Genomic DNA, 21506 nt, shown 5'->3' with positions numbered 1-21506 from the left:
CCACCTTTCTCTAACTCCTTTTTAGCAGACATTTGGTCATTCTTTCAACAAATATTTATGAAGAGCCTGTATTGTGTCAGGGCTTCCCTCATAGCTCAGTTGGTAAAGAATCCGCCTGCAGTGCAGGAGACCCCAGTTCGATTCCTGGGTTGGGAAGATCTACTGGAGAAGGGATAGGCTACCCACCCTAGTATTCTTGGGCTTCCCTGGTGGCTCATCTGGTAAAGAATCTGCCTGCAATGTGGGAGACCTGGGTTCAGTCCCTGGGTTGGGAAGATCCCCTGGAGAAGGGAAAGGCTACCCACTCCAGTGTTCTGGCCTGGAAAATTCCATGGTCTGTAAAGTCCATGGGGTCGCAAAGAGTTGGACACGACTGAACGGCTTTCACTCACTCACTGTATTGTGTCAGGCCAGAACTGTTCTAGGAGATGAGGACACAGAAGTGCCCAAAAGAAAGCCCTGCCCTCACAGAGTCACATTCTGGTGGGGCAGATGGAAACCAAATCAGCGATGCTCTTGAGTAATCAGTGCCAGAAGAGTAGAGCTGGGTAAAGGGATTAAGAATGATGGGGGCTGAAGAGCCTGAAGGCTACTTTGAAAAAGTGACACTTGAGCAGAGATGGGCAGAGGTGAGGGAGTGAGGGGGCCATGAGGCTGTCCTGGTGAGAGCAGGTGGGAAGATGGAAATTTTTAATGAGTGGGAATACCCGAGAGGGTGGGCTTACACCTTTGTCACACTTCTGGATTGTAAAAGGAGGGTGTGCATTTTAACATTTTAATTACTAATTTTTTGATTTATAGTTGATTGATTTGATGTAACCTGCATTTTAGTTACTGGATTCCCTGCACTATCACTTCTTAAACATCTCATGCATAATAATGGTAACAATAAAATGGCATATCCTTAGCTTAAGATCTTTTTAAGAAAAGTAGGCAAAATTTTTAAGATGAAAGCTTCTTGTTAAAAGTTAACTGTGCAAAATAATTTCTATTTAAGCAGAGAGATACCAGGATGAGTTGGAAAGGCATTATCTGCTTTGTGAACAAAGTTGTAGACTCTGCTTCACAAAATGAGGTTCATGCAGTATGAATTGAAGGTGGACTCAGGCATCAGGAGCCAGGTTATACGGGTCCCTGCAAATACAGACAGCAAAAATAGAATTGTCCTAGGAAGCTGATTAGAGGAATTCTTGCAAATCAAGGGGTCTCCCACTAAGGAGCATCATGAAGATATCCCACATGTTAGAATTTTTTGAGATGTAACTGACATATTAGTTTCAAGTATACCACATAATGATTTGATATTTGTATATATTGAAAAATGATCACAATAAGTCTAACATCCATTACCACACATAGTTACAAAACTTGTTCTTGTGAAAAGAAAAATGTTTTAAGATTTACCCTCTTCAGTTCAGTTCAATTCAGTTCAGTCACTCAGTCGTGTCCGACTCTTTGCGACCCCATGAATTGCAGCACGCCAGGCCTCCCTGTCCATCACCAACTCTCTTAGCAATGTTCAAATATGCATTACTGTATTGTTAGCTGTAGTCACCATGCTGTACGGTACATCCCCTGGGACTTATGATCTCATAACTGGAAGTTTGTGCTTCGACTTCACTTTCACTTTTCTCTTTTATGCACTGGAGAAGGAAATGGCAACCCACTCCCGTGTTCTTGCCTGGAGAATCCCAGGGACAGGGGAGCCTGGTGGGCTGCCGTCTATGGGGTCGCACAGAGTCGGACACGACTGAAGTGACTTAGCAGCAGCAGCAGCGGCAGCACCCATTTTACCAATCCTCCAACCCTTGCCTCTAGGAACCATCAATCTATTCTCTATATTTCTGAGTTCTGTTGTTTTGTTTGTTTGTTTTTAGATTCCGTATGTAAATGAGATCATTCAGTATTTGGTATTTGTAGTTCTTTGCCTGTTTTGTTTAGCATAATGCCATTAAGCTTCATCTACGTTGTTGCAAATGACAACATTTCTTTCTTTTTTATGGCTGACTAATATTCCATTATATATATATAATTATATATATATCTATGTGTGTATACATATATATGTATCTCCATTCATTTTTAACATAGAGAAGTTTTGGAGGTGATATGGAAATGTGGAAGTTTGAGGGGCCAGCTGGAGGGACAGACTACAAAAATAAAGGCAGTTTCACTGAAGTACAAACATGTGCTCAAGACTAAACATTTCTGGAGCAAGGGGAATCAGATGCTTTGGGGAGGAAGGCGCAGCTTGTGAATATTCAAAATGGAGTCACAAATCCCCAAAGTCCTGAGGTTTCACTATATTTTAATGAGACTGCTTTGTCAGCACCTGATACTACTATTGATACTAATATAGAACATTTCTTGTAGGATGGAAGGAAAGGGGAGAGGATGGCGTAAGAAATGGTTTTGGCCCAAGAGGTCCCTGGGAGAGGCTGCCCCTGGGAACGGTGCTAAAGAGGATGTTTTGGAGGGCTGAGAACTAAAGATGCAAAACTTTCCATTTAGGGTATAAGAAAACAATATCAGGCCTTCTATTTATTTTATGTAAAATATAAGAAAGAAATTAATCTTTATTGATCTTTATAAATAGCCCTTGCCTTTGATGTGGTTGACGTATTGTGTATGATGACAAGGTTGGCCAGGGAGAGGTTGACAGTCTACAGTGGAAGCATCCTCATTCTCTGGTCTGTCTTCACTCAACCATGACATACTGCAGATCACATGTTGTAGGATATCAACAGGATACTGAGCTCCAGGATATTGTGATTGATTTTACAGAAACAAGGCTTTAAATAATATTGTTTGTGATGAAAGGGAGAGTGAATGACTTTGAGAGTGTTGTACTACACAGAGATTAATTGGTTATACTGTAACAGTAATTAAAAGAGTTGTAAAACTTAAAGTTTTTCTTTTGAAAAAAGACAAATGTCCCCAGTTTGGTGATCTTTGTAGTAATGGAAATAGCTTCAGGCAGTCTATGTAGTATAAACATATAAAACAATAGACATAGTCTATTCCTTCAAAGTCAAGGTGATGTTCACAATAAGTGAAAAACAATGAATTTTAGCAAAATAGTCCTGTTGGAAAGAAAGCATTTTGAGAAGGGATGTTTGGAAATGTTGATATCATGATTAGATTTTTTTCTTACCAAAATGATATACCACCTAGAAAAACTCTCATGTATGCAAGAGATACATTTAAATGTAAATACATTTAATGTTTTCCCAAATAAGGAGTTTCAGTAGGGTTTGTATCCATTTGTTAAAAATATAAAATGTGAAAGTGAAGTGAAAGTGTTAGTCACTCAGTCGTGCCCTACTCTTTGTGACACCATGGACTATAGTTCACCAGGCTCCTCTGTCCATGGGATTTTCCAGGCAAGAATACTGGAGTGGACTGCCATTCCCTTCTCCAGGGGATCCTCCCAGCCCAGGAACTGGACCCAGGTCTCTCGCGTTACAGGCAGATTCTTTACTTCTCACTGCCCTAGCAGCAGGGAAACTAGGCTAGTGTGAGTTGCTAATAGAAATAGTTATTCTAGTTCAGTAAGAAAGATGAACTTTTCCTTCACCAGAAATTCATAGAAGAATTTGTTCCCTAGGCAAAGGATATTGGGCTAAACATTTTGAGTAAAAGTTTTACAAAAACAAATCCGTGTGACTCTTTCAGAAGAGAGATCATTAACCTGTGAAAATAGCTTCCCAGGCTGGGAAAGAAGACTGATGTAGTGTAGATAGGTCACTTTCTGGTGGCCTGACTTAACCTAGGTTAAACTTAGAGGATCTTGAGGAGTGAATGATGGACAGAATCCTAGGCCCAGGCTCATGAAAATACATTTTCTCAATTGACAAAAGATACAAGGGAGACAAAATTGAGTTCTCTAGAAGATACCTGAAAGCCAAAGATTCTCTATTATTGAACTAGAAATGTTCCTATCAATCTAGATACCAATCATGTAAATAAGGATGAGATGTTTGGCTAAAAGTTAGGGAGTCTGACTCACAGTTGCATCATTACGGGGCTGGACTATGAGAGAACTTATAAGTTGGGGCAACATTTTTCTCAGAAAAGTGGCCAAACACTTGAACAAGTACTTGATAGACACCCCAAGATTCTGGTCCATAAAAGATGATTGATGAACTTTGATGGTTTGTTTTTTTTTTTTTTTTTTTAATATAAGTACAGTTGATTTACAATGCTGTGTTAGTTTCAGGTATACCATTAGGTTGGTACAAACAAACTTTCAGTTTTGGACCATGAATTTTAAATCATTATAAGTAGACTTAAACACATCCTTATTAATCAAAATAGAACCATTACGATCAAAACATTTTTGCCAACAAAAAATAAGTATGTTTTTTCCTGTAACATAAAAGTCTGTGCTTCGGGGTTTTATGAGTTCTTGGAAAGCATTTTCTGCTTACCGCCAGTTGTAGATGTGTGTTCGCTGTAAAAAGTTGTCAAGATGCTTGAATAAGTGTAATCAGTTGGCAAGAGATCAGGTGAATATGGCAGATGAGGCAAAATGTTGTAGCCCAGTTGTTCAACTTTTGGAGCGTTGGTTGTGCACCGTGTGGTCAGTCATTGTCTCGGAGAAGAACTGGGCCCTTTCTGTTGACCAATGCTGGCTGCAGGCATTGCGGTTTTTGATGCATTTCATCGATTTGCTGAGCATACTTCTCAGATGTAATGGTTTCACCAAGATTCAGAAAGCCGTAGTGGATCAGATGGGAGCAGACCACCAAACAGTGACCATAACCTTTTTGTGTGCAAGTTTGGCTTTGGAAAGTGCTTTGGAGCTTCTTGTCAGTCCAACCACTGAGCTGGTCATCACCAACCAATTGTCATATAAAATCCACTTTTTGTCACATGTCACAATGCCATCAAGAAATGGTTCATTATTTTTACATAGAATAAGAGAAGATGACACTTCAAAATGATGATTTTTTTCTTCAGTCCGCTCATGAGGTGCCTACTTATCAACTTTTTTCACCTTTCCAATTTGCTTCAAATGCCGAATGACCATAGAACAGTCGATGCTGAGTTCTTCAGCAAGTTCTTGTATAGTTGTAAGAGGATCAGCTTCAACAACTGCTTCTCTATTGGTCATTGTCAACTTCCAATGGCCAGCTACTATGCTCCTCATCTTCAAGGCTCTCGTCTTTATAAAACTTCTTGAACTGCCACCGCACTGGGTCAAATGAGTTGTTGATGTTGTGAGTTGTCTCTGCTGCTTTACGAGCCATATTGAACTCAAATAAGAAAATCACTTGAATTTGCTTTTGTCAAAATCATTTCCTTAGTCTAAAATAAATATAAAATACATAGCAAGTAGTAAGTCATTAGCAAAAAAACATAAAGTGAGAAATGTGCATTGAAATGATGTATAGCATAACCACACTTATTTAAGAATGTATTCCAATATCAAATGGCAAAGTTCAACAATGCAAAACTGCAATTACTTTTGCACCAGCATAATACAAAGTGATTCAGATATATATTTTTTTTCAGATTATTTTCTATTATAGGTTATTACAAAACATTAAACATAGTTCTCTGTGCTAAGCAGTGGATCCTCATTATTTACCTATTTTATATATAGTAGTGTATATCTGTTCATCTCAAGCTCCCAATTTATCCCTCCCGCAGCCCTTTCCCCTTTGGTAACCATTAGTTTGTTTTCTACATCTGTGAGTCTGTGTCTTTTTTGTACACAAGTTCATTTGTATCTTTTTTTAAATTCTGCATCTAAGTGATATCATATGATATTAATGGGGGTGTCTTTGAGTTCAAGAGAACCAAATGCCCCATACAATCCTAGAAGAACCTTATAAATACTCCTAAACAGATTTTATTTTAAACAGATTGTGTTTGGATGAGCCTTCCAGGGTAAATTAGCTACAGAATGGGGCCCCAGACATTTAATTGAGAAAATTTGCTTCATATCATTGCTTCAAATTCTTTGTCTGGATGCTATATCATATCTGCTAGAATTGATATAAGAGCTTTTGGAATGTAGTATTTAGATATTTTCTTGAAACGGATTATTCAGTATTGACTTAGGAAATATTTGTGGGGTAGAGTCTATGTGCTCATTCATGAAACTGGTTAAGCTATGACCAAAGTCTGTTTACCACTCAACAGGCTCTAGTTCTTGGGAATGTTCTAGTTCTTCACTTTTGGAAATTTCAAGAAATGAAACAGGAGGGCTGCTCAATTCAAGGGAATGGTGGGGACTGGGACAAGGAAAACTTTTTGTTTGCTTGTTCATAGTTCTTCTCCTTAAGGGAACGCATATGCTTTGTTAGTTTGAGTCCACATTATATGTCACCCCCCGCCATTCTTCCTAATAGTGCATATTCCTAACATAAGTGATTCCATCTAAGTCATCCCATTTCTGAATCTGCAAACAACTCTTTCTCTAATAACTTTTATGGACTTAACGTATATGTTTGTTGGCTGGTTCTTGCATTATTTATGTGGTTCAGATGGGTTCTTATAACTGTCATGAGCCTTAAGCAATGTGTGTTCAAACTGATTCTGATGTATTTTCACCCCCAAAGGACTGGCTGGTACTTCTCAGTTTCTCACCAACAGTAATTTAATTCTTAACAGATAAATCATTAACATTTTGAAAATGTTAATTTTTTTTTTTTTTTTTTTGGTATTTCCTTTCCTTCCCACTTTTAAGGCAGGTTTAACAACTTACTTTCATCCTGGAATAAACTTAAAGAAAATACATTACTATAGCATCAAACTTTATGAGAAACTGGAAGAAGAAACTGGACAGGTAAATGCATTTAACTTGAAATTATCTTTTAGGTCAGTTTCTGAGATACAGAAGATTACTGAAGGATTTTGATATCATCATGTTTCACTGTCTGTAGTGATGTCTATGGGACGTGAAATGTCTAACGTGGTAGAAGATTCTGATGAGAGTTTAAGATGAGAACCTCTAGAGCTTGCTTTTCAATCAATTGAATTTCTTGAAGTATATTACCCATGTAACTACCTGCTCCTCTTGATTTTTTAAATGAGAAGAGAATAAAAAGCAGTCTTTAAAAATATCTTTGGTCAGCTACTATATCTGGAAACTAAGAAATCAGAGCCTTTCAGCCCTGATTTGCAAAGGATCTGATGATCATACATGCCAGATTGTCACATGACTTTGAAAAGTACTTCCCTTAAAGCCCCTTACTTTTATTTTCATCTCATCTCATTTGTATTAGTACTTTCAAAATAAAGTGGCAGGCAAAGAGTATCCATAGACTGACTGAAGTCTACTTAAAATTTTCAAGCCATTTCCCTTTCCTAAAACCATCACATGGCTCCCCACAGTCTACAGGACAAAAGCCAGAGGGCCCTTTATTAGCTAAGCCCTGCCTGCTTTCCCAGCATTTTCTCTTGCCACTCTTTGCTCTGCTTATATGCTTCAGCTATTCTTAATTATATACAGTTCTAGATTGAGCTGATCTCTGTCTCTGAGACGATATTCCCTCTGGTCCCCGTTTCAGCATCACCCTCCACCTTCCCGGCAGTCATCTGCGCTTTGAGAAGCCATCCCTAACTTTCTTCACCCAGCAATCAGATGGGACTGAGCGTGCATCTCTTGGTTCTAAGAACATGAGTGCACGACCCTCTTATAACACGAATCTCTCTCAGTTGTGGTAGTTGCTTTATTTACTTTATTTAATTGGTCTTTCCTACAGACTCTGAGCAAGTCGAGGATAAGGAGTGCATCCTTGTGACTCTTCTGGGTCTTCACTGCTATGTGCGGGCTCTAGTTGCTCCGGCAGGGGCTGCTCTCCAGGTGCAGCGTGCAGGCTTCTCAATGCAGTGGCTTCTCTAGTTGCAGAGCATAGGCTCTACGGCATGTAGGCTCAGTAGTTACAGCTCTTGGGCTTTGCTGCTCCACAGCATGTGGACTCAAACTCATGTCTCTTCACTGCAGATGGATTCTTAACCCCTGGGCCACGAGGGAAGTCCAAGGACTTCGTTTTTGATCTCTGTCACTCAGGGCCTCGCTGAGTGCTTGGCCAAGTAAAGAACTTCAGTAAATGCCAAATGAATGTTTCTTTCAGTTCATACTTATTCTCCTTGTTGCAACATTCTAATTCTTCATGTTCCTTCTTCAACTTTTTCTTTTTCCACAGAATTTTCTTCCACTCTGTAGATGAACACCATCTCACGTTGTAATTATGCATTTAGCTATCTGTCTTTACCTGCAGACTGTAAGCTCCATCCAGGCAGGGTCTTCCTCTCTCTTGTTCACAACAGCATCTCTAAGGGCTTAGTGTGGTGCCTGGCTCAGAGGAGGCACTTAGTGAATACTCCTTGAATGAATATCTTTTTGTATGCGGCAAACATGGTGTGTAGTTATCACTATCATGCAGAGTGAATCTCTTTTCTGGCACACCTGCATTTTTACTGTGCTGGAGAAGAACCATGGTTGAGTGCCAAATCATGATTTACTTATGAGTTTTTATTGGCATCATTGTTGCAGGTGGTGGGATTCCATCAGCCAGGTAGTATCAGAATTGCTACCACTCCTGTAAGGGTAGATGAATTTAAATATCAAATGACTCGGACTCGCTGGCATGCAACAGAGCAGTATATTATTGAACCTGAAAAAATTCAAGAAATGTTTCCTTTACTCAACATGAATAAGGTATTTATCCTAAGGGCATTTTCACCATTTGTTAATTTTAATTAAGATTAGAAAATGTTATTTTAGACAGTTAATTAAAAATAGAAAAACTTTGTGCATACATTTTGAATGACAAAATCAGATGTTTAATGCTGAAATTTGGGTAAATGAGAAGGTGGGATATTATGTATGTTAAATAAAGCAAAAGTAATGAACAATCTGATTAGTTTTCTACCTATGACAACCAAGGAAATATTTTCAATACCTCTCTATTACTGTGTCCCTCAGATCTAGAGGTTTTTATAATAAACCTTCTGCTTGAGACATGCAAAGAAAATAACTGCGTGTGATAAATGTGTGTGTAGAAAGAATATATTAATAATTTTTTTATAAAATCAAAGATAGAAATACATGCTGTCCCTAATATATATTGCTACACAAATATCACCTAACTCAAATAAACTAGCTTGACAATCTCTGTATCAGGTTATTGATCTATTTAGTGTCTTTTTGCTGAGTGATAATCCCTTTTGAATAATAGTAAAAATGACTAATACTGCACTACCTCACACTACAGCACATAATTATGTACTAGATATTTGCTAAGCCTTTCACATGTATAATCTTATTTAATCTTCACAATAAAAATAAGAAGCATTTGGGCTTCCCAGATGGCCCAGTGGTAAAGAATCTGCCTGCCAGTGCAAGAGACACACAAGAGATATGGGTTCATTCCCTGCGTCAGAAAGATCCCCTGGAGTAGGAAATGGCAACTCACTCTAGTATTCTTGCCTGGAAAATTCCATGGACAGAGCAGCCTGGCAGGCTACAGTCCATGGGGTCACAAAGAGTCATACAGGACTGAGCGACTGAACCTACCCACACCAACACACCCACACATTATCAAGAAACAGGAAATTGCAGCGTGGTTCACATAGTGGGCCCAAGACCATCCAGTTAGAAAGTTGGAGCAGAGATTTGCACCTAGGCTCTCTGACTCCTTTATACCTACTACCTCAGGGTATCAGGCAGGGCTGTTCAGGGAAGCAGAGGCTTGTGTTTCTCCCTGGTAAGTCCGGCAGTGTCTCTGATCCAAGAGAGTTCATGGCTTTGATCTGGGAGCTGGGGTTGTTTGCCTCTGGGAGTCTTTACAGGCTGCTGCACTCCCTTGTCTATAGTTTTGTGTGATTCCAGTGCGATGGCAGTTTGGTGTTGCATCACATTGTCTGCATTAACATTCTGCCACCACTACTAGGAAGCATATTCTATTTATATGTCAATCTTGGGGTGCTTTGCTGCAAGTCCTCACCATCACAGATTTTTCTCAAGAAAATTAGGCAGTGGGAATGTGTGGGAAGAGTATTCTCTGCATATGGGCAGGGTTCCAAATCAAATAGATAGAGGATCACTGCATAAGGACATATCCATTATAAAAGACCAGTGTGATGTGTGTGTGTGTGTGTGTGTGTGTGTGTGTGTGTGTGTGTTAGTCACTCAGTCTTGTCTGACTCTTTGCAACTCCATGGACTGGAGCCCACCAGGCTCCTCTGTCTATGGAATTCTCCAAGCAAGAATGCTGGAGTGGACTGCCATTCCCTTCTCCAGCGGTTCTTCCCGACCTGCATTGTAGGCAGTTTCTTTACCATCTGACTAACCAGGGAAGACAAGTGATATTTAGAAGTTTACAATAATACAAATGCCATTGAAATAAAAATTCTCTTGCACTAAACCTGTAACCAGAGATTGGATTAGTAATCCAAAACTTCCCACAAAGGAAAGCTGGGCCCCAGATGGCTTCACTGGGCCCAGACATTAAAGAAGAATTACTACAATTCTTCACAAAGTCTTCCAAAAATAGAAGAGAAGTGAACCCTTTCCAACTTAGTCTATGAGGCCAGAATGTATACCAAAACTAGACAAAGATGTCATGAGAAAAGAAAGACCTGTATCTCTTATGAATACTGATGTAAAAATCCTCAACAAAATACTAGCCAATTGAATTCAGCAACTTATAAAAAAAAGATTCTTTAGCATAACCAAGTGGAATTTATCCCTTATGCCGGGTTAGTTTTAACATCTGAAAAATCAACCAATGTAACTTTGGATAAATAGAATAAAGGATAAAAAACACATGATCATCTCAATAGATGCAGGAAAAAAAAAAAATTGACGAAAGCCTCTTGCCCATACTTGGTGCTTAATAGATTTTTGTTGAATAGGTGAGAACTAAGTATATATTTCACTGCTCCCTCCTTGTTTCATCTGAGCTGGATTCTTCTTTGTTTCTCCCTCAGTATCTCAAGCCCTAGCACAAAGTAGGTATTTAAGAACAAGTTGTTGAATGATTGAATCAAGTACACATTTCCCCGATACCAGTTATATATTTAACATGTGAATTTATTAATAATATTAAATAATTAAATATAAATAACTGATCAATTAGTATTAGATTTGACTACAGATGTCAGAAACCAAAATAATAATGCTTAGACAAGATAGGTGTTTATTTCTCTTTTATTTAGGTAGTCCAGGGCTTGAATGGTGACTCTTCTCCATGAAGGCTTCAGGGACCCAGTTGCCTTCTAAATCATTGCCCTGCCATTCCTAGGGTGTGGCTCTTTTGTTCTTATTCCAGGATGGCAGCTAGAGCACCAACCATCATGTCTGCCTCACAGGCAGCAGGGTGGAGGAAGGGACAAAGAAGGGACAAGAGGCATATGCCAGTTGTTTTTTAAAAATGATTCATGTGACTGTGATACTTTCATTTGCATTTCATTGACCAGAATTTTGTAACAGTTTCAGTTACCAGCTGGAACGAATGGCTGCCAGCTATTGGACACTCTTTGTTCTTAGTGGTTATGTGTCTAAAAAAACATTTGTCTTCCATTGCTTTCTAGGGGAGGCAAGAATGAATGTTGGAGACAATTGCAAACTTCTTTCAAATAGCTTGTTTACTTGGCTCTAAATGTGATTCCTACCTAGGTCTGACCTTGGACAGGGAAAATAAAGTGAAGATGGAGCAATCTGATGCCATGATGCATTTTTAAAGTTAAGCTTTACTAAGTATTTGCTGGCAGGATAGTGAGTGAGTATATATATATAAATTCATTTGAATATTGACTCTTGTATGATCCATTTAGATTTTAGCTGGACTGTATAATCCTGGAGATGGTCACATTGATCCGTACTCTCTAACTATGGCCCTGGCGGCTGGGGCTAGGAAATATGGTGCCCTTTTAAAATATCCTGCCCCAGTGACTTCTTTGAAACCAAGGTCAGATGGAACATGGGATGTTGAAACACCACATGGATCTATGAGAGCAAATAGAATTGTGAATGCTGCAGGTAAGCATCTTTTCCAATAGTGGGTTTTTGTTTTTTTTCAAGTGGCAAAGAAATAAGATATTTAGCTATAAAGTAATGTTTTATACTCTAAACATTGTTATGAAACACTGTGATGCTCTCATGTTGAACATTTTGTCTGTTTCTGAGCTACAAATCTCTCCCTCCATCACCTTGTTCTTCATATGTGAGATATGATGCTGCCCTTGGTTATCCATAAGAAGTTGGTTTTCCATCTTATTCTGTTCCGGGTCATATTTTGCCAAACTATGCTTCTTTTTCCTTCCTAAATTTTTGCCTTCTTTACAATAATAACCAAATTCTAATGTTCAAATTCATGAGCATTGTCTTTTTGATTTTTAGAGCAAATTTGATCATTTGTATCCTTTCTCATCCATTTTGATTACTTGACTCTATTCAAAAAACTTTTAACTCATTAATGTATTGCCTAATCTTTTCTTTAGTATGCTCTGTTACAATTTAGACTCAGAATGTTGAAGCCAAAAGGGATATTTGAGATAATCTAACAACTCACTCATCTTCCATTTGTGAAGATCAAAGTCCAAGAAGTTTATGTTTATTGCAAAGTGACAATTATGCTAATTGGCAAAATGACAGTTGTGTCAAAACCAGGACTTGAACCTGGGTCTTTGGATTCTTGAGTTAACATACTTTCTATCAGGTCCTTCGCCTATGAAGTAATTTTCAAATAACACACTAAAAATAAATTATTGTGCAAATGAAACTGCTTGTGCAGTCTAACCTGGGATAATAATTTATATTTACCTATGGTACATAATGGTTAATTTAAAACCTAAAATAAGCATGAGGCAGCTGTTGATTTTCTCATGGTCTGCTCTTTGAGTCATTGCTTATATTTACAAAGTGAAAACAACCTTTATTATTTATCAGATCAGATTATATGCCATGAGAACATGCCAGAAGCAAGTACTCTTAGGATTCTTTCCTTTAGATTGTATCTTCTGTTTGATGTTATTTTTTTAACAAAACATTTTTAGTGACCCTGGAAAAAGTAATGTCTTCAATATTTAAGAGTTTATGTTAGTATTTCTGACTCTTTCCAATCCATGCTCCCATTTGTAAAGCATAAAAATCTCATTCTTTGCCATCATTTGAAATTCTAAATAATGTAAGATGACTTGCCTAAAAAATAAAAGCAAAAGCATTGCTTTGTTTTTGAACTTCACTTGCCCCGCCCCCAAGGAAATCTCCATCAGGAACTCCCTCCAACCCTCCCCCGTCCCCCATCACTGTCCTTGGGCACACCTGGTCTAAATTCTGCCAGAAGATCTAAGGCAATAAAACTGTTCGTTCTCTTTTTCCAAGTAGCAAAAATTCTTTGTCATCTTGCAACTTTCTTTATGGTCTCATGAATTCAGCCTCTAAAAACATTTGACAGTTTTCATAGTGATAGTAAATACTAAACAGACATTCTCTGACTTCTTATCCAGCACCTGTGACAGACATTGCTCATTGATCACTGAACTCATTTCAGAGAGACTTGGACAAACCCCATGATTTTTCTTACACAATGGTTCAGGCAGCCACATGCTCTTAACTGTTTTGAGAAATAACATAGAAGACCTTAATTTAACACATTTATCTCTTATTTTCCTAAAATGGATAAATATTTATTCATACAATTCATTGCCATCATAATATTTCTTTTTTCTAAAGCACAATTTGTGAGGAATAAGGCATCATTGAAGAGAAAGAATAATTTCCAAAGAGATCTGACCTAAGTCTAGGACATTGGTTACCAAATGAGGTCTTCTGTGCAGCTGTGCAATCCTGTGGGGTGGCCTGGGCAGAGGAGAACAAGAGCAGAAGGTCCTGGAGAAATATTTCTGGTGCTGGCCTCAAAAAGCAAATCCCAGAGCAGCATCAGAAAAACTGTTCTTCAGATGTCCTGCTTCTGAATGCCTTTGCTCCTGATGCCTTTAACTCAGCCACATCTGAGTTCCATCCTCAGGTCTTGATAACTCCAGGTAGCTCCTTGTTCACAGTTGTATGAAGAACTGTGTGCTTGTGCACTTGGTTGGTCAGTCGTGTCTGACTCTTTGCGACCCCTTGGACTGCAGGCCACCAGGCTCCTCTGTCCATGGGATTTCCCAGGCAAGAATACTGGAGTGGGTTGCCGTTTCCTTCTCCAGAGACTCTTCCCAACCCAGGGATTGAATCTGCTTCTCTTGCATTGGCAGGCAGATTCTTTACACTGAGCCTCCTGGGAAGCCATACAAAGAACTGTGTTGTCTCAATTCTCAGTTCTTTATGCCATTCAGATCACATCTCAGCCCCATATCTTTTTTTTTCCCCCTTTTCTTCTCCATCTTTTCTTCTATTGGCAAACATTATTGGAGAAAATCTAACTTATCACATATTAGTAGTCTGTGGAAGGTATGGAGGAGTCTGTTTTTTTAAAAACACCTTTCTAAAGTATGGAGGTTCCCCTAAATGTAAGCCTTAGCAATTGGGGGTGAAGTTTTGGATATACCCTCTTCTGTTCTTCAAGCTAGCAATGATTGATTTTATGAATAAAAGCAACCATCTGCAGAAGGCATTGTACTGACCTGATTTAGAATGTGTGTCTGATGGAATGTTTCCCAGAGTTATTTGGTGAGACCAAGATGTCTCATAAATTTCAGAGCTAGCCTTCTGGCAGCTCTGAAACCTAATTAACATCACTGGGATATAGATTGGAAATAGAACCAAAATGTAAAAGATGTAAAGGCCGCTATTAGTTACTCAACTGCACCATAACCATGGGAGGCTGCCAAGTCTTCAGGATACCATGAAAAGGGAAGTCTAAAAGCAAAAATTTTTCAGTTTGCTGATGTATCTCCAGCACTGTCCAGGGCAGTGGGGCTCTCTTGACCAGAGACACATTATTGCCAGCTGTGTGACCTGGGAAAATTGCCCATTTGTAAAACAGATGTGTGTGAAAGTGTTAGTCATGTCTGACTGTTTGAGACCCCATGGACTGTAACCTGGCAAGCTCCTCTGTCCATGGAATTCTCCAGGCAAGAACACTAATTGCCATCTCAACAAGTTGTTATGATCAGTAAATGAGCTAATAATGCGAAGTACCCAGATAAGAGACTTCCCTAGTGGCTTAGTTGGTAAAGAATCTGCCTGCAATGCAGGAGACCCAGGTTCCATCCCTGGATGGGGAAGATCCCCTGGAGAAGGAAATGGCAACCCACTCCAGTATTCTTGCCTGGGGAAATCCCATGGACAAAGGAGCCTGACAGGCTATAGTCCATGGGGGCGCAAAGAGTTGGACACAACTTAGCCACTAAACCACATAGAAAGCACTAAACAAATTCAGTAGAATAATGATAATAATTTTGATTACTATAATTATTTCCTGGAAGACCTATGCCCTGGTCTAGGAAACACTAGCATTGGGTGTATAGCTTCTTGGTACCCGCCTTAAGATTTCCCCGCTCCTTTCAGTTGCTCTGTGGTCATTCAGCACACATTCTGCTGGTAACCTGACTTCCCACAGAGCTTGGTTTTCAAGCTAGGTACATAAGAGTCACCATGAGAAGTTTCCCAGGTGGTCTGGCTGGGGAAGCTGTATTTTAAACAAGGCTCCAGGTAGTACTATACTGTCGTACCAGATGGACTGTAAATATCTTTTGAGAAACACTGCTATATCAGTGTTTCCTGTATATCTTGTTCCTTCAGAAGAGGGAATGTGGGAAGCTTTTAGTTGTGCAAGCAGAGCTGAGGAACTGTTTCTCACCCTGCTGACCTCTTGGTGTGCAATAAGCTAACCTGCCTTTAACGTTGCTCTGAACACAGCTTTGTTCAGATCCTTGGGGATCCAGCCTGAGCTCCAGTGCAGCTCAAAGGCAAGGGCAGGAGCTATTTGCTGTGATGCCTGATGATGAATGTTTCTCTTGACCTCATTTCCAATCTACTCATTAAGCCCAAGTTAACACTGTAAATTTTACTTCAGAATTTTCCTAACATGGTAAATCAGAAATGTGACTGGGTCATGCCAACATGAAGTCCAGTATTCAGCCAAAAAGAAGTGCTTAATTTTGTCCAGGCTTTGCCTCAGAGAATGTCACTGTATAAACCATCTACTAGAAGTAAACTTGTCCACAAACCCGTACTGTTCATTTAAACTCCATTTCTATTAATCACTGCATTTTTAAAATGGAAGCCATTTCTAGTGATCATTTTTATCGACTCTTCTATGTTTTTCCGATGATAATGGTAGATTATAGAAGATTCCTCCACACTTGTTTCTCTTCCCTTTGAACTTGGTCAGTGGGTGATCTAGCAAGGGTTAACGTGTAATCCTGGCAAGATTTAGGTTAACTTGATTGACATATAGAGGAAGAGAATGCCAACAAACACCACCACAGTGTAGGGGAAGACAGTGTAGGGCTTGCTATGGGATTTGGAGTAAGATAGTTATATGATGCTTATACATACATTTCCACTTTATTTTAATGATGAAGTATATTAACAAGCAAACAATTAGGTTCAGAAATTTGTAAATATGTTTGAGTAGGACAGAATTTATTTTCTTTAATTTTTGTTTTTAATTGAAATGAGCTTATTAATTACTGCAGTGGTTTGAAATGCTAGGCTAAATATTTTGGCTTTTTATATTTTAAAACTGCTCCAGTGCATATAACTAGAACATGTGGCTTTACTATATTATCCTGCAAAGTCTTGATATTGATAATCTACATCTTTCTATTAACAAGAATAAATTAAATCTTTAAATTATTCAAAGACCAGCAGGCAGCTCTAATGCCCCCAGGTAAGATTTTTGGTTTGCAAATGGACACCCATTTCTGTTATCCAAGTATGACCAGCTTAGCTGTCAGGCTAAAACAAAACGAGAATCCAAGAGTGATGTTTGGATGTCACATAAGAGAACACCATCAGGGTTTTCATATTCGATTGATAATTTGTGTCTGGCTCTGAACTTCATAGTGACAGAGACTTCAGGACTGCTTACCAGGTTGCCCCCACCAAAAAGATAACCAACAACAACACCCAGAAATAGTTAAAAGTTCAGAGAATGCAACCTCTAAAGAAATAACTTGGGGAAGATTCCCTAATCATTAGAATGATCATTCAACATTATTATGAAACAAGCAAACAGGACCCACCATCCCCTCAGTAAATCATTGGTGGGTCAGGTGGCCCTGTATCCCTGACAAATAATCGTTTTTGTCATTTTAGGTTCTAAAATACCTTTATTCAGTTGAATATGTCTCAGATTTTTAGAATAGTCTTTCTGTAGCCAGAAAACCAATAAGATGTGACCACTCCAGAGTCTCCCAGTATGAGCTTGGGCATGTCTCCTTATCATTTTGGACTTGAGCTCCACATCGGTAGACTGAAGAGTCACTGAGGAGGGGAGAGAATCAAGGGTCCTTTCCGCCACAACTTATCTGGTTCTGTCTTTTGCAATTAGAAAAAAGTAATATTAGTTACTAATATTAGTAATATTAGTGCACAATGCTCCCATGCACACTGTGAAGGGAGAAGCAGGTTGTGAGAATGCTCACTTACCTATGGGCCCGCTCCCCTTTGCTGGGGCACTACCTCCCTCCTGCTCAAGATGCCTTCTGCCTTTGCAATAAAGGGTCTTACAAACATATCCAAACTAAACTTTTAATATAACAGAGAACTTAAGTTGTTATCTTTCCCAAAGTATATGCATTTTCAAATTTTAAGTTGACAGAACAATTCTGTATTTGTAGAATTTTAGGCTCCCAGGATTTGAAGAGAGGAAAGTCTGGGGGATAGAGGGCTGACTAGCAGGGTTTTATTATGCATATTATTCTGCTGATCACAGCTACACGGGGTCTCTTTCATTGCCTGACCTCCCTGTTATACAAGTAAGATCAGTCCATTACTGTCTTTTTAATATTTATGACATTTTATTTATTTGGGTTGTTTATTTTTTCCTTCAAAGAATTTTTTCCCCCATACCTTTGCTTATAGGCAAAATACTTTTTCAGGAATGGAGTTCCCTTAGATTCTTCAGAACTCTGGGGTGGTATAAAATATTGTCTTCTCTTCCCCCATTCAGTTTTGCAATGACAAAAAGTTTAAAGTTGTTATGGACATTCATTTCTTAAAAATTAATTTTAAGGAAGTATAGTTGAATTTCAAAGTTGGGCTAATTAATTCTGTACAGCAAAGTGATTCAGTTATATATGTATATACACATATACACACATATACTCTTTTTCATATTCTTTTCCATTATGGTTTACCACAGGTTATTGAATATAGTTCCCTGTGTTATACACTAAAACCTTGTTGTTCATCCATCCTATACACACCAGTTTGCACCTACTAACCCCAAACTCCCCTTCAGTCCCTCCCCTTCCTTGGCATCCACAAGTCTGTTCTTTATGCCAATGAGTCTATCTCTGTATCATGGATACGTTCATTGGTGTTGTTATGACGTTCTTTAGACTTTGCCATGAGTACTGAATTCTTCTAAATATTTTATTTTAATTGAAATAGCCATATCAATGGCATCTGTGGTACATTTTTATGTGAAGTGACATCTTCTAATACTTTTTCTTATTTCAGGATTTTGGGCTCGTGAAGTAGGTAAGATGATTGGACTGGAACATCCTCTCATTCCAGTTCAACATCAATATATTATCACATCGACCATCCCTGAAGTGAAAGCTTTAAAGCGAGAACTCCCGGTGCTCCGTGACCTGGAAGGATCATTTTACCTCCGACAGGAAAGGGATGGGCTTTTGTTTGGTCCATATGAAAGTCAGGAGAAAATGAAGGTTCAGGACTCATGGGTCACCAGTGGAGTCCCCCCAGGTGGGTTCCGCAGATAGAGGCGTGTGCAGGTCAGACACATATATGTTGTCCTTCCCATTGCTCTGGGTTGTTTGTAGAATGAGATGACACCATGATACTAGACTATCAAATAGATAACCTGGAACATTGGAGGTGAGGGCTTTGAGGTGAATTCTGTTCTCATATCCCTTTGAACAATAACAGCAGGGAGTAAGGAAAGAGAGTTGGTTGTAGAAAGGCTGAAAAAAAGTTCTCCCCTCTGCTTTGGAAAGCCCCAGGTAATTTTTACCTGGCCACACCAACCTCCTGCCTCCCCACTTCCTTCTCACTCCTCTGCTTACTTGGTTTAGTTTTTAGATTTGTACACAGCTCCTCTTGTGCTTTGTCAGTTGGTAACACAACAGGTATCAGAGATAGGCATGCAGCCTGTTAAGAATGAAAGCCTTGAAATCTACAGCAGAACAGGATAGGTTGAACTGCGAACTGAAGCTGTCTCATGCTGCATAAATGGATGTGGAAAAAGCTTAGGCCTCCTTGCTAACTCTGGAGGTACCATAGTTTCTCTTTCAAGTTCTGTAAGGGAGAAAAGAACCTGTTGTATTTATTTACTTTTTTTTTTTTTTAATTTTTTCATGAAACTTTTCTGCAAAGCCAGATGAAGGATTGGGTCACCTAAGCAGGTATCTTGGGTTTTAATCTATCAGTTCAGTTCAGTTCAGTCGCTCAGTCGTGTCCGACTCTTTGCGACCCCATGAATCGCAGCACGCCAGGCCTCCCTGTCCATCACCAACTCCTGGAGTTCACTCAGACTCGTGTCCATCGAGTCAGTGATGCCATCCAGCCATCTCATCCTTTGTCGTCCCCTTCTCCTCCTGCCCCCAATCCCTCCCAGCATCAGAGTCTTTTCCAATGAGTCAACTCTTCACATGAGGTGGCCAAAGTACTGGAGTTTCAGCTTTAGCATCATTCCTTCCAAAGAAGTCCCAGGGCTGATCTCCTTCAGAATGGACTGGTTGGATCTCCTTGCAGTCCAAGGGACTCTCAAGAGTCTTCTCCAACACCACAGTTCAAAAGCATAAATTCTTCGGAGCTAAAATGTCATTGGCACAAAATATTATAGAGAGTATGAAGAAATGCAGATAATAGTGCTGTCTGGAATTGTACTTTGATAAGCTGCTTGGGCTACAGAATGAATCCCTCCCTCCTAGTCTTCAAAGAACATCTTTGCCCAGTTACTGCACATGATAAACCACCTTCCACAGACGTCAGGCCAGCCAGTTAAGGGCTTGGCTTTGCACAGTGGGCTCTGCACTCTTGGGCCTGAGGGGAGTAGCTCCGATCCCAGAGGGAGGGCTGAGCTGCCACCTGGGAGCCTACTTCTAGGTCCTTCCCCTGTGCCAGCAGCCTCTCCGCCACATAAATGTTGAAGAAATATTTAAATAATTCTGGCTGGAGGAAGAGCCAGATTGTTGGCTGGCCCTGGGTGCCCACATGCTCGGGTCTAACCCGCATGATCTGCAGGCCTCCCTGACCCGACATACTGTCCACAGAGGAGCAAGAAGCGGCTGGCTGGCTGCTGTGCGGAACGCCGCCAGCACCGCTGGAGGCATTCTTCTAGCAGCTCATCCGTGGCCCTGCCCCCAGTCATAGTGCCTTTCACAATGGAGGAGACGACTGTGTCCCAAGACCTTGACTCTTCCCAGTGTTCTAGTCCTTGATGTGTGTGTGGCACAGGGCTTGAAGAATGAGGCCTCCTTGCCATTCCTTCCCTACTGAGAGTTAAAAGGTGTCTGGAGTCCATCATCTGCATCTTAAAGTGGTTTTCCATTTATCCCCAGTGTCCTGACATGACTTTGTAAACTCCCATTTGCCCTTACTTGAGAGGATGAAACAGAATTTTATAGTTAATTCAAGGATAAAAGATCTCTCTTGACAAACCAAGTTATTATTGTTGGTTTTTAAAATTGTGATTGGATTAAATACTGGAAACTGCTAATATGAATAAAATAAAATGTTCTATTATAAAGGTTACCTTTCATGATTTAATGTTTCAAAAAATAACTATTATTCTCAGTATATAATATGGTAATATAACAATACTCATCTACTGATATCAAATATCAAACATAGAATTTAAAAAGAAAGAAGAAAAGTAACTTCCTTATAGACCATCTTTAAATGCAAGCTTGGATTCAGGGATTTAAGTCACTTTGGAGCACATGTCAGGACAGGTGTGGTATCCTCACCGCGATGACATTTCTTTTTTCTTTTTTTTAAACTTTTTATTTTGTTCTGGAGTCTAGCTGAAAACAATACTGTGATAGCTTCAGGTGGACAGCACAGGGACTCAGACATACATATACATGTGTACTCTTCCCCACGCTCCCTTCCCATCCAGGAGGCCACGTAACATTGAGCAGAGTTCCCTGTGCTATACACTAGGTCCTTGTTGGTTATCCACTTTAAATAAGGCAGTGTGTACATGCACATCCCAAACTCCTTAACGATCCCTTCCCCGGCCCCCTGACCCCCCCCCCCGCAACCTAAAGTTCACTCTCTAAGTCTGTGAGTCTGTCTCTGTTTTGTAAATAAGTTCATTTGTATCACTTCTTTTTAGATTCCACATATCAGGGATGTCACACGATATTTCTACTTTTCTGTCTGAACACTGGCATTTCTTTTC

At 39.6% G+C, this 21506-nt stretch overlaps 1 protein-coding gene across 3 annotated transcripts in view; it reads left to right on the top strand.

Annotated features, from left to right (window-relative positions):
• Positions 1-21506, top strand: part of DMGDH (dimethylglycine dehydrogenase) — a 77985-nt gene that overhangs the window by 3007 nt on the left and 53472 nt on the right. For 2 of the 3 annotated variants that reach the window (NM_001205545.2, XM_059890255.1), the window contains exons 3-6: positions 6698-6796; positions 8510-8674; positions 11794-11998; positions 18596-18844. In NM_001205545.2, coding sequence (NP_001192474.1) covers positions 6698-6796; positions 8510-8674; positions 11794-11998; positions 18596-18844 — 718 coding nt within the window. The remainder of the gene's footprint in view (positions 1-6697; positions 6797-8509; positions 8675-11793; positions 11999-18595; positions 18845-21506) is intronic. The other variant, XM_059890254.1, reaches the window with a different exon arrangement.

The sequence above is a fragment of the Bos taurus genome, chromosome 10 (genome assembly GCF_002263795.3).
Source record: "Bos taurus isolate L1 Dominette 01449 registration number 42190680 breed Hereford chromosome 10, ARS-UCD2.0, whole genome shotgun sequence".
Taxonomy (NCBI): domain Eukaryota; kingdom Metazoa; phylum Chordata; class Mammalia; order Artiodactyla; family Bovidae; genus Bos; species Bos taurus.
This window is presented reverse-complemented; position numbering and strand designations above follow the sequence as displayed.